The 14,636-nt window shown below is 46.4% G+C and overlaps 1 protein-coding gene across 9 annotated transcripts in view; it reads left to right on the forward strand.

The window, feature by feature from the left end:
• Positions 1-4,291: 4,291 nt before the first annotated feature.
• The window catches only part of LOC144132344 (uncharacterized), a 206,626-nt gene continuing 196,281 nt past the window's right edge, over positions 4,292-14,636 (forward strand). For all 9 annotated transcript variants that reach the window (XR_013314788.1, XR_013314790.1, XR_013314786.1 and 6 more), the window contains exons 1-3: positions 4,292-4,372; positions 7,091-7,198; positions 8,314-8,352. Coding sequence is in view for 3 of the 9 variants with exons in the window: in XM_077664672.1 (XP_077520798.1) it covers positions 4,330-4,372; positions 7,091-7,198; positions 8,314-8,352 (190 nt within the window). In the remaining 6 variants the exon portion in view is untranslated. The remainder of the gene's footprint in view (positions 4,373-7,090; positions 7,199-8,313; positions 8,353-14,636) is intronic.

The following is a 14,636-nucleotide window of genomic DNA, read 5'->3' on the forward strand; positions in this document are numbered from 1 at the left end:
TTGCGTCCAATAATCGTTTCCCAAGCCTCGTAGACCTCCTCAGTAGTCACCTGCTCCTGCCGCATAACCTCGAGAATTTCTTTTTTTCTCTTCGCAGAACGTTGCGAAATCCCCAGCTCCTGGCACACTTGTAGCAGGTCCTTCACTTTTACCTTCTCCATCGTGAGTTCCACCATGCGTTAGCAAGTCCACTCTTCCCGTGGACTTGCTAACACTAGCTTGAAGTGGACAAAGCAGTTTCCCTAAATCAATTTTCCAGACAACAGGAATCCGCACCTAGCATCTGCCTGTGCTCGTATGGTCTGGCGAAATGAACGAAAAACATTGATCACTCACCCTGCCAAGGTATAGCTGACGCCTGTCAGTCCCGTAGCTGCCGAGGTCCGTTGGAGCCGGTAACTTCACGTGGACATCCCACCGTTGCCACCAGTTGTTGGGAATGAGGTAGCTTGACTGGGCCGGAGAAGAGACGAGGACGATTGGAGGAAGAAAACTTGAAAAAACTTTATACAAGGAATATTTATATTATGTAGAAGTACGGGCAACTGAGAGTGCTTCTCAATGAAGAGAGCTTCTTAGGAGTCAGGAGTCTCTGATACCTCTCAAGAAGGGGGCTCTCTCTGGCATCAAACCAGCAGCTCCTTAAATACTCTTCGTATTCCCCAGATCCCTAGCTGGGGAATACAGTTCGAAGAATGATGTCCAATTACACGATGGCACTGATGGTACCAGCCACGGCATGGCGGTCCTGATGTTTCTTCGCAGCTCGGTCGAGGGAAGGGAACAGGAGCCGGTCACGTTGTCGTCCCTGCGGCTTTCAGGCGGCCGCGACATGCGTCTGGAGGGCACCTGCAAGACACAGGAATGCAGGCTGTCTCCCGGCAGGTGTCGAAAGAGCTTGCATTGGTGACCGGAACGCGAAAGCTGTGTCGCAGGTGCGGCATTCGGGCAATTGTTCAATTCCAGCGTGACTGAAGGGGACCACACTGATACCGCACTTCGTCGTGGCGAGGACCGGAACGAATACGCTTATAGTCGTCGCTGGCATTACTGTTGAACGCTCTCGTCGCTATGAGGACGCTATCGTCGCTGCTTCCGGCATTCCTGTTCGAACACGTGGGGACGCTATTGTCGTCGTTTCCTCTGGCAGTCCTGCAGTCACGTCTCCCCCGGAGGGCTCACCCACCCTCGCGGTGGTCTTCAGGGAATCCTCCCCATGCTCCACTTCGCCGAATTCCACAGCAGGAAGGAAGCGCGAGCAGATCAGCACCCCCGCCGACAGATATTGAACGCCTAACGTTAAGAGTGTTCACCAGCTCCACCCTCATCCATTGCGGTCGACGTAGTACGTCCTTCGTTAGCGTGATTGACTAGGAACGTGATCGAACGGTAAGGGGGTGGGCTCTACAAGAACGGTCTTCTACTGCCTATTACATCTAGACTACCAGAACCGACGCCCCCGTTGAACTGTTGAGATCAGGACCATAAATTAACAAAAAAAAACCATTCCCCTTAAGCACCGGCTATTGGCCGAGTTGGTGCATTGAATCATGTACAAGCGCAAAACACGATTACAAAAAAAGACTGTAGAACACGAGCGCTTACTTCCTACTGAAGATTTATTGAGAAACAAGCACATTCAATACACCTTGCTGCATGACGTCAAACTGACAGCACTGCCGACATCAAGTGCCCGCACACAAAAACACTGTTTCCTTTTGTAGCGATAGCTACATTACGGTAGCATTTCGAGCCTCAGCGTGGCGGCGCCGCCACACTGCCACGTGGTGGGTCACGTGGTGCGGAGCCACTGCCGGCGGCGTGGCGCCGTGACTGATCACGTGGTTCGTCACCTGGTTGATCACTTGACCAGCGTTTACGTGGTGCGGAGCAGCTTCTGCTGTCAGTGGCGCGGCGAACCCGATCTGCCGCAGCTGTGCGCATGCACCGTGTCAAGTGGGACGAAGGTGAAGAAGGAATGCCCAGCGAAACGGAGCGGCGGAAGGCTGTGCAATTCAACTTCGCAAATTCCACTCGGCCAGTCATAGCTCTCGCGTCACTCCAGGTTTTAACCAGAGCTAATCGACCGCCAATTTTTTTTAGCCATTGAGACAAATGGTGAACTGACGCAGGACGGACCCGCTTTTCCAATCAAATCCGCCTCTATTATCGCTTTAACATCCTGACACTTATGTTTGGCCACTATCTTCCACTGACTGCGCTGACAAGAATAAGAAACCAAGCATAGCTTTCTTCAGCGCATGCAAGATAGTTGCCAAGCATAAGTGCGAGGATGTTAGGGAGATAATAGAGGCAGATTCGATTAGAAAAGCTGGTCTGTCCTGCGTCAGTGCCCCATATGTCTCGCTGACTAAAAAGGAAACAGTGTTTTTGTGCGCGGCCACTTAATGTGTTCAGTACCGTCAGTCGGACGTCATGCAGCAAGGTCTATTTTATGTGCTTGTTTCTCAATAAATTTTTGGTTGGAAGTAAGCACTCGTGTTGTGCAGTCTTTTTTTGTCCTTGTGTTTTGCGCTTGTACATGATTGCATTCCTCTATATTTTTCTTCGTTCAGTGACTGTTGGCTTCCTTCATTTAAAAGCACGGTAATTCTTTAAACAAATTATAAGCTTTTATTCATGGTCCGCTAACGCACTCGGCACAGGTTTGCTATACCCTGTGTAGTTAATGTACGACTCAACAATGCGCCCCAAAGTTTTCGCGCAAGTGTACTGTTACAAAAGAACCAAACACACATTGTTGAAACTAACGCTTAGGCAGCTATCAGTATGCCTGAAACATCGCCTGCGTGTGCAGCTAATTACGGCGCCCTAAATGGCGTCTCGAATGATATCATGATTACTGTGCATGCACACCACAATGATGACCACTTCCTCGGCTCACGCATGTGCTGCACTCCTCTTCTGCACTGAATTCCTAAAATGCTATATGTTAAGGTAGGAAGAGAACCTTCTTCCTTTCTTATTTAACGCTTTCTAGATCAGAATACAGAGTCGAATACAAGTTTCTTCGGGAAAGGTAACTATAAAAATAGCGAGAGCTTCATGAAGGCTGTCGTTTTTCAGGGTGTTTTCTCTGCCGGTGTGGTGTTTAAGATCAGTGTACCTGAAGCACATACATCATCAGCCTGACAACGCCCTCTGCAGAACAAAGGCCTCTCCTGTGTCTTCCCAATTAACCCTGTGTTTTGCAAGCTGCGCCCAGTGTATGCCTGGAAACTTCTGAATCTCATCCGCCCACCTAAATTTCTGTCACCCCTTGCTTGCCTTCTCTTGAAATTCAATCCGTTACCCTTAAGCACCAGTGGTTATCTTGCCTTCGCATTACATGCCCTGCCCAAGCCCGTTTCTTCCTCTTGATTTCGACTGACATGTCAATAACAAGCGGTTGTTCCCTCACCCACATTGCCTGCATCCGGTTTCTTAATGTTACACCTATAATTTTCTTTCCATAGCTCGCTGCGATGTCCTTAACTGGATCTGAATCTTTTTCGCTAGCCCCCCAGTTTCTGCCCCGTAGGTTATTACTGGTAACATACAGCTGTTGTATACTTTTCTCTTGAGGGATATTGATAAACTGCCATTCATGATATGAGAGAACTTGCCATGTGCACTCCACCCAGTTCTTATTTTTCTAGTTACTTCCCTCTCATGATCCGCTTCAGCGCTTACTATCAGCCCCATAAGTAGACCTATTCCATTACAAATACCAGCATCTCGCTGCCAGTTTTGAACTACTGTTTCTTTTCTAGACTGTTCAACATTACTTTGGTTTTCTGCTAGTTAATTTTTAGATCCACCGTTATGCTCTGCCTAACTCATTTATCATGTTTTGCACTCTTTGAAGCTTTGAAGGTACAACATTGGGACGTTTAAGTATTCGCCATAAGGTACACGAAGCATATCGGTCACAATGCGAAGGTAACATCTATGAAATTTCGAGTCGATATACGCTCAAAATTTTATAATTAAGCACTGCACACGCATATAGTTTATTCTCACCAAGCTATGCTATGCCTTCAGAAAGGAGTCGGCGCGGAAAGCAAGCTTCCTTCCTCCCGCCACCACTGTGGGCCGCTGTTTCTTCAAAATATAATATTCCACTTGACCAGTCCGAGCTGCATGCAGCAATGACGGCCGTCTGCCACTCGCTATCTATTATATTCTCAGTCTCCAGTGTTATCATGCGTTTAGACTTATCTTCCAGACAGCCAGTCCGCATGGTTTCATCTTTCGCGAGGCCTTCTCAGCAGCGCTGCCCCTAGACGGCTACAGTTTGAGCGCAGTGGGGTCGCTGAAAAGTCGAGCATGAAAGTACTCTTCCTTCTCGGCTCTCTGGCTGGACTGATTGGTGAGCCTTGGTACTTCCGCTGCCTTCTGACCTTAATTTGAATGTGTAGCGTACTTTACAAAAAGCGCAGCAATTCCAAACTATTAATAAACTGACGTTCGGCATTGTATCCGTAACTACGTAGTATAATCCTTATTTACGAGTGCTTTAAACCCAATGAACTTTTTCTGCAAAATTTAGGCATCGTATGCAACACAGTGTGACATAGGATGGACGGACGGACGGACGGACGGACGGATGGGCGGAAGGATTATGTTGGTTTGGTTTATGGGGGTTTAACGTCCCAAAGCAACTCAGGCTATGAAAGACGCCGTAGTGAAGGGCTCCGGCAATTTCGACAATCTGGGGTTCTTTAACGTGCACTGACCTCGCACAGCACACGGGCCTCTAGAATTTCGCCTCCATCGAAAGTCGACCGCCGCAGCCGGGATCGAACCCGCGTCTTTCGGGCCAGGAGCCGAGCGCCATAACCACTCAGCCACCGCGGCAGCTAGGATTTATGTATGGATGGATGGATGGATGGATGGATGGATGGATGGATGGATGGATGGATGGATGGATGGATGGATGGATGGATGGATGGATGGATGGACGGACGGACGGACGGACGGACGGACGGACGGACGGACGGTTGGATGGATGGATGGATGGATGGATGGATGGATGGATGGATGGATGGATGGATGGATGGATGGACGGACGGACGGACGGACGGACGGACGGACGGACGGACGGACGGATGGATGGATGGATGGATGGATGGATGGATGGATGGATGGATGGATGGATGGATGGATGGATGGATGGATGGATGGATGGATGGATGGATGGATGGATGGATGGATGGATGGATAAGGCTGAACCCTTTGAAGCGGGCGGTGGATGAAGCCACCTAAACAAGCCATGAGTTGTGAAATTTTACTCTTGTCTTGATTTTAGCCACCAATCAGATAACCTCCGCTTGGTTACTTCTATCCGCTTAAAATCTACTTTCCCTTCACTGTTCTCAAACCCCAATCCTTTGGCTAAATCAGCCCCGCTGCTTTCCACTGTAGGGTGAAGCACTTACAGAAAAGTATCAAGTGTTCAGCCGTTTCCTCCTCTCCGCACGCAACGCACAACGTGCTATGTCGTGGTACTTGGCTCTATATGTCTTAGTCCTCAAAACGCCTTTCCTAGCCTCAAATAACAAAGAGCTTCCCCTACAATTAGATATTTTCTTTGGCAATTTCCTGCTTAAAGATCCTGTATGTTACCAGTGCAGATTTCGTAGCATCTCTGTTTACACAGAGCTCTCTCCGTTTCTTTAACCTTTTTCTTAACTGATAATTGCTGGTTTGCCCTCCTACTGCTGTCCAGATATTTGCTTGTCAATTTCCTAGTTCGCGTTTTCCATTTCGTGTCAACATTCCTTATGTACAGGTACCTGAAAGCTTTCCTAACCCACTGCTCTTCGCCATATTCCTCAATCGCTCCTGAGATGCTATCTTACTGCTAGCTTCTCTGCTCTCTAACGACGCTCATCCCATATCACCGTGTACCCTCTGATTTGGTGTATTGCCATGTGCTCCCAAATCAAGCCTCCCTAAGCCGCGTTGTTTGATTTCTAACCTTGCTTGAACATCTGGTCTCATGCACAGGACCGCATTGTCGAAAGTCACGCTAGGAACCATCACCCCTTTCCAGATTCTTCTTACCACTTCATACCTATTGTAATTCCACAGTTCCCTATTTTTCATGACAGCGGCATTCCTATGAGCCTCACGGAGCGCCTCCTATGTTTGTATAGTGACTGCGATCAATTCCTCAATTTCATCAATGCCACCATGTATGCAATTTAAGACATGTGTAATATTAGCACAGGACCGCATTACCGAAAGTCAGGCTAGGAACCATCACCCCTTTCCAGATCCCTCTTACCACTTCATACCTATTGTAATTCCACAGTTCCCTATTTTTCATGACAGCGGCATTCCTATGAGCCTCACGGAGCGCCTCCTATGTTTGTATAGTGACTGCGATCAATTCCCCAATTTCATCAGTGCCACCATGTATACAATTTTAGACATGTGTAATATTAGTAGGAAGTGAGAGTTTTTTGGACGGCTCGGAACCAGGCCCCTCGTGTGCGCCTGCGTTTAGTTGGCTTGTTTTTACATTTCGAAGGCATCATGAATCCTTTTGTATATTTTTTTTCTTTTTTCGCTAACCTCAGTGTAAATTACCCTTATATTGTGTTTCTCAGTGCCAGCCTAATTTTCACCAATAGCAGTCTATCAATATCTGCGCTGTTGCACAATGCATTTTTTTCTGATCGCTGTGCTAAGCTCCATTGCGAAGCAGTAGAGGCTGTCCAACTAAATGATTTTGTAAGAGTTTGGCTATTCCTTTTGAGGGGTAGGGCTTGGAAGTGGAACGAACATAGAAAGGAAGGAATCCTCTGTGACACAAATTGCATCACGTGCGACTCGTCTAATAGCAGATGCGAACACATGTGGCAGGCAGTAATTTGGCATGGTGTTAATGGTAATGCCAAAGCATAACAATGAAACATCCACTTTATGGATACAGTGAGCAAAGAGCGTTTTTTCTGTGACAGCCGCCCTCAGTATCCACATTTAATCATTACTGCGAATTATAGTTATGCTAGGGCTCTGAAAGAAACTTAAAGCGCGGAAGTCGCCACTTGGTACATGTTTTCTCGTTTTAAACTTTCAGCTCATTACCAAGTCCATGGGCATTTTGAGGACCTGCAGTTCGCTTGCAGCGATGGGAGAAGAATTCCTTTCAACTCTCTATGCGATGGTATCGGCGACTGCAATGATTGTAAGGACGGTTTTTCTCATGTTCCTCATTTTCCTCCTTCATGCACCCTTGACCTTCAGTGCTTTTGACCTTCAGTGACCTCCAGGCAGAAAAGCTTTGATGAATTTTGTTTGTTTATTCACCTATTATTTGCGCGAAAACGTCGAAGACAATTTTGTCCCTCAAAAGAGGCGTACATAAATCTCAATTCCCATCAGGCGTGCATATTAAAGTGAACAATCATCGAAATTAAGAAGAACGTAGAGGAATTTGTAAAAAAAATATTGTGCTGACTAATTGCAAATTAGTAGTGCATTCACTTTATGGCTGAAAATAATTGATAAGAAAGCAGAAGAAAAATTTCCACATACCACCAGTGGCATCGAAAACCACGGCCACCGTATGTCAAATGCGGTGTTTTACTAACTGAGCTACCCTGGCGGCTCTCCAGTCTTTTATTATCAGAGGTATTTATGGTGCGTGTAAGCTAACCTTGAGACTCCTCACCAGCGCTACCCTCGTCCATACCGGCGGACATAGAATGTCGTGCACTTACCGCGAGTTTCACGTCGAACGTCATCAAACGGAGAGGACGGCAGCTGTGTTTGTCGCGCAGAATTGAGCCATGGTGCATTTCTTGCCATTGCCTCATAATATATTACAGATTCGTAAAGCGTGCAAAGGAAATGTGGCAAAAACAACTCTCGGCCTTATCGCACTTCTGTGGACGCATTTTATTGCTACGAGGTAGAACATGTAAAATGACATTGTTAACTCTGGAGATTTTTTCAGTTGCAACCTTGGTATACTGCAAATCAAGCTTCGTCTAGCCTACTCACAATGGGAAAAATTCCTTGAAATATTTGTATGGTCGTAATCATGCACTTGTACACTTGCAAATGCTTTACACAAGTCGCTATCACCCGGTAATGAATGTGAGATTGCCAACGTGCTTTTTGAACGCAAAGAATGCGAAGAAACGCACCGCCGCTTCGTCCCCGGTTAAGGTATGCGCAGCTATGGTCCCAGTGAGAAGAAACTTTTTTCTTTGAATAAGTGAGAATACGCTAGCGGTCGTTTCATGCACCATTATAAATTTCAGTTGTTTGAACTCATAATTCTTTTCCCCTTTACAGATTACCGTGATTACGACGACGAGGACCCAACTGTGTGTCGTGAGAAAGCGCACTTTATAATCTCTTTTATCGTTCAACAGGCACAAAAGCATTTAGAAAACAAACTGACGCATTGGATGCATTTGAAGCGTGTACAGCGTATGCTTTTACCACGGCCTTTAGATACATAATTTGCCAATATCTCGGGAGATAGTCGAAACTGCTGAAATCCATTTACCTTGAAAAACAAATTTCGGGCAAATACGAAAGCAACGAAAAGTTGCCTTTTTCTTCTTTTGTTCATCGCTATTGGCTAGCGAAATCGAATATGCTAATTTGGGCCTCTGGCCTTATCGTGCTCCGAACACCGGCAAACTTATTGGAGCTTTATACAAAAGGCTCAGCGGCCATGATATGTGGTATCCTCATATTTGATCATTCATCTGAGAGTCTTTTATTGATATCACCTTGTATACAACATGTCACTCTTATTAACACTGTACGGAGTGCAGCGGAGCTTCTGTGCGCCTATCCCGATAAATGCTTCCCACTCCTTCATGTCCGTAACTTTTCTGCAAAGCTTTGCAGTCCTGGAGAAAATTCTAGCTTAAAATTTGCAGTTCGGAAAGGAGCTCGTGACGATCGCTAGGGCTACATGGTCTTAACTGTCACAACTGAAATCACGACGATGCCTAGCTCCAGTCTGGATTGCTGCCTGCTCCTGACTCGACAGCCCTCTATATTTCTATATTACACCTCTGCGCACAAGATTAATATTGACCGAAACCTTAACGCCCATTATTCTTGTCGCACTTCTTGTTGTGAGTTCGATATTTTCGACGAAGCGTACTGTAGTAAGGAGCAAACGTCATCTTCTCATCATGGTGGGACTGTTTACAGCACTGTCATGCGTGAAATGTTGCGTCTTTACCGTGGCTCTTTCTCCTTCTGCTCGAGATTTCGCTATGGTAGCGAAATCTGTGTGGCCTGAATTATACGCTCAGAAAATAACAAATCCCCCCACAATCCGGTGGCAACTTGAGAAAGCATCGGAAAATCGAAGTGTTTAAGTGACGGGCGGGCTCACGACAAAAACGCCTCAAAGCCATCGTCACGTCCGCCTTTGCACTGTCGACGCGCCAAATTCAAGAACAATAAAACGTAAGGTAAAAAAAAAACGATATGGTCCAGTAAAACCCGATGACATAGCGGTAGCTCTCAAGAACGGCCCAGAATTTTGCCTGGAGCCGTGCGTCCCTATTCATAACCTTCTGGACATCAACAGGCGTGTGGCGAAGAAGACGGATCCTGAAAACAAGGAGAGGCACCTCCTGGGCGTCGTTGACAGCTCAGAGAAAACGGCTCCCAGCGGTGTTATTCTGTCGTGAAAAATGCCCACCGGAAAAGTTGTTTCCCTTTTCAAAGACACTGATCTAAGCTTGTTGCAAGCTTACAATTCAGAACGGAAGTTTTGGGATTATGCCTAAGAAACCTGTCAAAGAGAAGGCCATCCAAGCTGAGGAAATAAACTTTGTGTGTGTCAAAGCTACAGAGCTAACCACGCTAAAAGCTGCACCGTGGAATAGTGAGCGTCTTTGAATCAAGTTAATTTGGAAAATCCATCAATAAATCCGAATGCAGCAATCTGAAGATCTTTACCGTTAATGCTCACAAGGCCGATGTATTTTTCCGCACTATTGTGAGCAAGAAAGGTGCATGGTAGCAGGTTGTCAGCCATTTCCTGCTTAGGCAGTTAAACCCGATAAAAAATAGATCCTTCTGCCCCGAGAAACTCTTCTGAGGTCAGCGTGTTTTTGAATGAGAGAGCGGCAGATGTAGGCTACGTTTCTTCTGTAGACGAGGTAGACCTTTTTTACTCTATCACTGATAATAATGTAAAGCCATGGGAAGACTGCCCTAAAATATACGACGCACAAAGGAAGGACACTTACAACAGGACGAGCGCAAACTATCAACTAATTTATTCAGGTTCGGAACCCTAAATATAGAAAGTCGGCGCATGCGCGTAAGGTAAACTCACAACAGGCAAATATGCAGGTGCTTGAACATCGTGCCCTAAAAGACAAATTAAAAAAAAAACGCATGGCTTTCCATTGCGAACAACATACGAAGGTAGAAATATTCTGTGCATCGGCTGCACTTTATTGCCTGCACGGTGGGGAACCTGCAGCTCATAGCCAAGTTTTGCAAATAAAAAAAATGTTGCAGACTTGAGCCCGAACAAACACTGACAAGTCCATACCCATCCTAGCTAGGGTTTGTCTCCTCATGGAGATTATCTGTGAATCCCAGTGCGCTCCGCGAATTTGGTGAGGAGGAACCCGTAGACAGTGAAGGGTACCGCAGTCCCAGCTTACGCCACCATAGTGATTTGGCGGTGTACCCCAGTGGCCCAACCAAAACCCCTTGGGTTTATCTACAACCTTTGTCCGTAACGTTCCGAGACTGAGTCCATTAATAAATGCGTTTAACATTGAAATCATTTATGCAGCACCCCTTCGAAATAGTCTCTCTTGCAGTCTATACACAGCTTTCAACGTTTCTTGAGGTCTTGGAAACAATTGGAAAACGCTTATTATGGCAGGGCTGTAACCTCCTTTGTTGTGGCGTCTTGACCTGTCTCCACGCTTCTCATCCAGCGAGCTTTTAGGGCTCTCTTCACAGGAGGAAACAAGAAAAATAGCATTGGGAGAGGTCAGGCGAGTATGGCGGATGGAGAAGTAGAGAAGTACAGTAATGTTGTGCTTGACGGGCAATTTTGTCATGCTGAGAGCACTGTGCGCCCTTGCGTTATCGTTGAGATGGCTCCATTGCCCAGATGCCCTTAAGTCAGGACGACGGCGTCGCAGTGCATCACGCATGTGTTGGAGCACGCGGGCATAAATCTCCTGATTCACCGTCTGCCCTTTTGGGACGAACTCGCGATGTATGACAGGTCTGGCATCGAAAAAATTACCAGCATCATATTTGTTTTGGTCTTCTGTCGCCGCACCTTTTTCGATGCCGGAGAGCTTGTGGACCGCCACTCGGCGCTCTACCTCTCTGTTTGAGGATTGCATTGAGAACATCATGTTTCGTCTTCAGTATTGATGCTGTCGACGAATGCAGCATCTTTCTCTGCCTCGGTGAGGAAATCAGCGCTCACGTATGCCCGCGAGTACTTCTGGTCCTGCGTGAGGGAGTTCGACACAATTCTGGCATTCAGCTTTTGTTTCCCCAAGTTCTCAAGCAAAATTTGATGGCATGCTGTCTTACTAATCTCAAGAATACCTGATAGCATGCGGACTGTAATGGTGCGGTATTGCAGTACAATTTTCCTGATCCGAGCCTTGTTGTTTTCATTCCGTGAGGTTGAAGGGCACCCCTTTCTTGTGTCGTCTTTCACCGGCGTTCTCCCCGAAACGAGCCTCTTGTGCCACTCGATAACTCGCACCCGCGATAATGTCTCGTTGCCTTAAGTGTCATGAAGGAGCTCATACGTCTGTGTGGCTGTATTTCAAAGCTTCACACAAAATTTTATGTTTACACGCTGTTCGAAGTGGACCTCCATGTCTCCACATTTACTCAGAGTAGAATGCGCAACCGACTAGTGACAACGTATTTTTCTACATGTAGTTGCATCTAGCAGCCGCCACAGCAATTAACTCAAATCGCTCAGGTTATCCCGAAAAGATGGCGCTACACATTCGCACCGACATTTGTTTTGGGGAATCATTTATAGAGAAGTCTCGAAACTTTGCGGACAAAGGTTGTAAATTCTTAGCCGCACCTGATACCTCATAAAGCTGTTCAGTCAACTGTAATGCCACAAGCACACTCTTTTTGTAAGAACAAAAGAGGGCGACATCAACTGCATAGGCTAAAATCTGAATTTCACATTGCGCCAGGGAGAAGCCACGGATTGTTGCGCTGCTTGTAACCCTAAGGCAAAGGGGTTCCAGATATAGAGAAAATAACAAAGGCAATAATACACAGCCGTGGCGAACAACGAATTTGAATGAAATAGGTTTTGTTAGCGCTTGCTTAACAATTAGCCTTCTATAGGACACCTTATAGCACAGTCTTGTGCCCCTTTAAGCAAAACATCTCCAATATTTGCGTGCTCTAAGACTGCGAACAAGAAATTGCTACGAAATTTATCAAATGCCTTGGAAAGGTGAATCTGAATTCTAGCTACTTGTCCGGCCTCACCTGATACTGTCTTCAATACTGAATGTGGAATATGAGCATTGGTTTGGATGCTGCGGCCTCTGATACCGCAGACCTGATGCGTGCATATATTAAGTCAGCGACAACTAGCTGCAGACGATTGCAAAGGACCTATGCAAAAAGTTTGTAAACTGCATTGCAGACGGAAATTGGACAATACACCTCAACTGTTTTCAACCAATTTGTATCTGTGCCTTTCGGAAAAATATAGTATCCCCAAATAAAAAACTGGATGCAAAAAAAAACAATTATCGTAAGAAGCCTGGAGAATATCCTTCAAAACAGGCGCTACGTATTTTGGAAAACGTTTTATAGAACTTGCTAGTAATAGCATCTTGCCCAGGTGCTTTCTGAGCTGTCAGGTCAGAAATTGCACATTCAATGTCGTCAAAGTGACATGCCCCTCCGCTACAGCACGCGGCTCATCGTCAACTCGAGGAAATGCCTCGAATAGGAGACTCTAATCTGATCTCCCATTTATGCCCGCACAACCCCCAAACAGCTTCCGATAATAATAATAGAAAGAATCAGTAATAAGGGACCATCGTTGTATGTGCAACCACCATACTGAATTTCAAATATTTCTTTAGCAATACCAGTCTGGCTTTCATCACTCAGGGCCCGACGAGATGGTTGCGCATCCAGAAACCAACGGGACCTAGACATTGTCAAGGCCCCCTTGTATCTTTCGGTTTCAAACTGCTGTTATTCTGCTTTTACGGCAGTGATATCTTCTACATAGGTGTCTAGGCTAATCTTCTCTAACTCATGTCGCTCAACCAAATTACGGCCGAGCTCTCGAAGGTGACCTCTCTCCAAAAACGCGATTCTTGCTGAGGCTTCAACAGCAATGCTTTTGTTTATTGTTTAAACAAGTCCCATTTTTGAAAAACTGAGAGATCACCGCGTGACCATGTGTCTTTCAAGCGAGTACGTACAGTACGTTTGAAGATTTCATCTGAGAGCAGACAGCTATTCGTCTTCCACAGCTCCAGCCGAGGATGGAGTATGCGCCGACTGTACCTCGCTATCTGAAGAGACACCACACAGTGATGACTGAAGTATATCGGCCGCACCCAATAACAGCACTCAAAATGAGTGAAATGAATATTATATCCCTTTTCTTGTCCAACATCCACGAGGTTGTATTAGCGTGCCAAATGAGTGAGTAAAGCAACATTAGGGTCATAACGCTTGCTTAACACTGCTCTGATTTCATCCCTAAAAACACAGTTCAAATCACTCAACAGCCTAGTTTTACGATCCGTGCACCGATGCTCGACCGGTGACACGAAAAATATCTTTTCATCACGCTACTTTACAGGGGCATAAACACAAATAATTCGCCACTGTGTACCCTGAATTGTGAGGTCACAGCAGATAAGTCACCCGTCATCATCTGTGCTATCCCAAGCAGCACAGATCATCGGCCCAATATTGCAACAGGATTGTCCCATGCTGGTCCTTTGTAGGGCCAGCTTTGCCAATACAGTACCATTGTTGGGCCAATTACTTGTGCTGCTTGGGATACGACACGGCAGTAATTCCCAGTGTGTTGGCCAGAAGTAGCATGCACCCTCCTGATAAGCCCCTCGAGTAAACATCGAATTCTGACAAAAAAGGCTCGATAGCAGCTCCAGTCACCTGATCAGAGGAGAGCTTGGTTTCCTGGATGGCTGCCACACTTAAGCCCCATTTCTTTAAAAGATGTCATAACTGTAGTCCGCTTCTGCGCTTATGCAAACACATAATGTTAAGGGTAGTGACCTGAAATGCTGTGACGCCCGCCATTTTTAGTGATTGTCTTATTAAACTTCATCCCTGCACTGGTGCTGCCCGTCTGCAAATCGGCGTCCCGTAGGGTAGACATCGCCCTGCGTTTTGAGGTTACCCTGCCCAAAGCCACCACACCCGGTGCCTTCTGCTCGTCGCCACAGACACACACCTGATCATCTGCAGGATGCTTCAAAGGTGCGCTGTTGTCCATTACCTATTCCGAGACTGCCAAAGATTCGGCTAATGAAGCCGAGTGGAAGACGTCGCTCGCGACCACGCTGACAGCCGACAGGGCACTGAATACACAAGAGGCTGACACTTTACTGCACTCCGGCTAC

The sequence above is a fragment of the Amblyomma americanum genome, chromosome 5, assembly GCF_052857255.1.
Source record: "Amblyomma americanum isolate KBUSLIRL-KWMA chromosome 5, ASM5285725v1, whole genome shotgun sequence".
NCBI classification, from domain to species: Eukaryota; Metazoa; Arthropoda; class Arachnida; order Ixodida; family Ixodidae; genus Amblyomma; species Amblyomma americanum.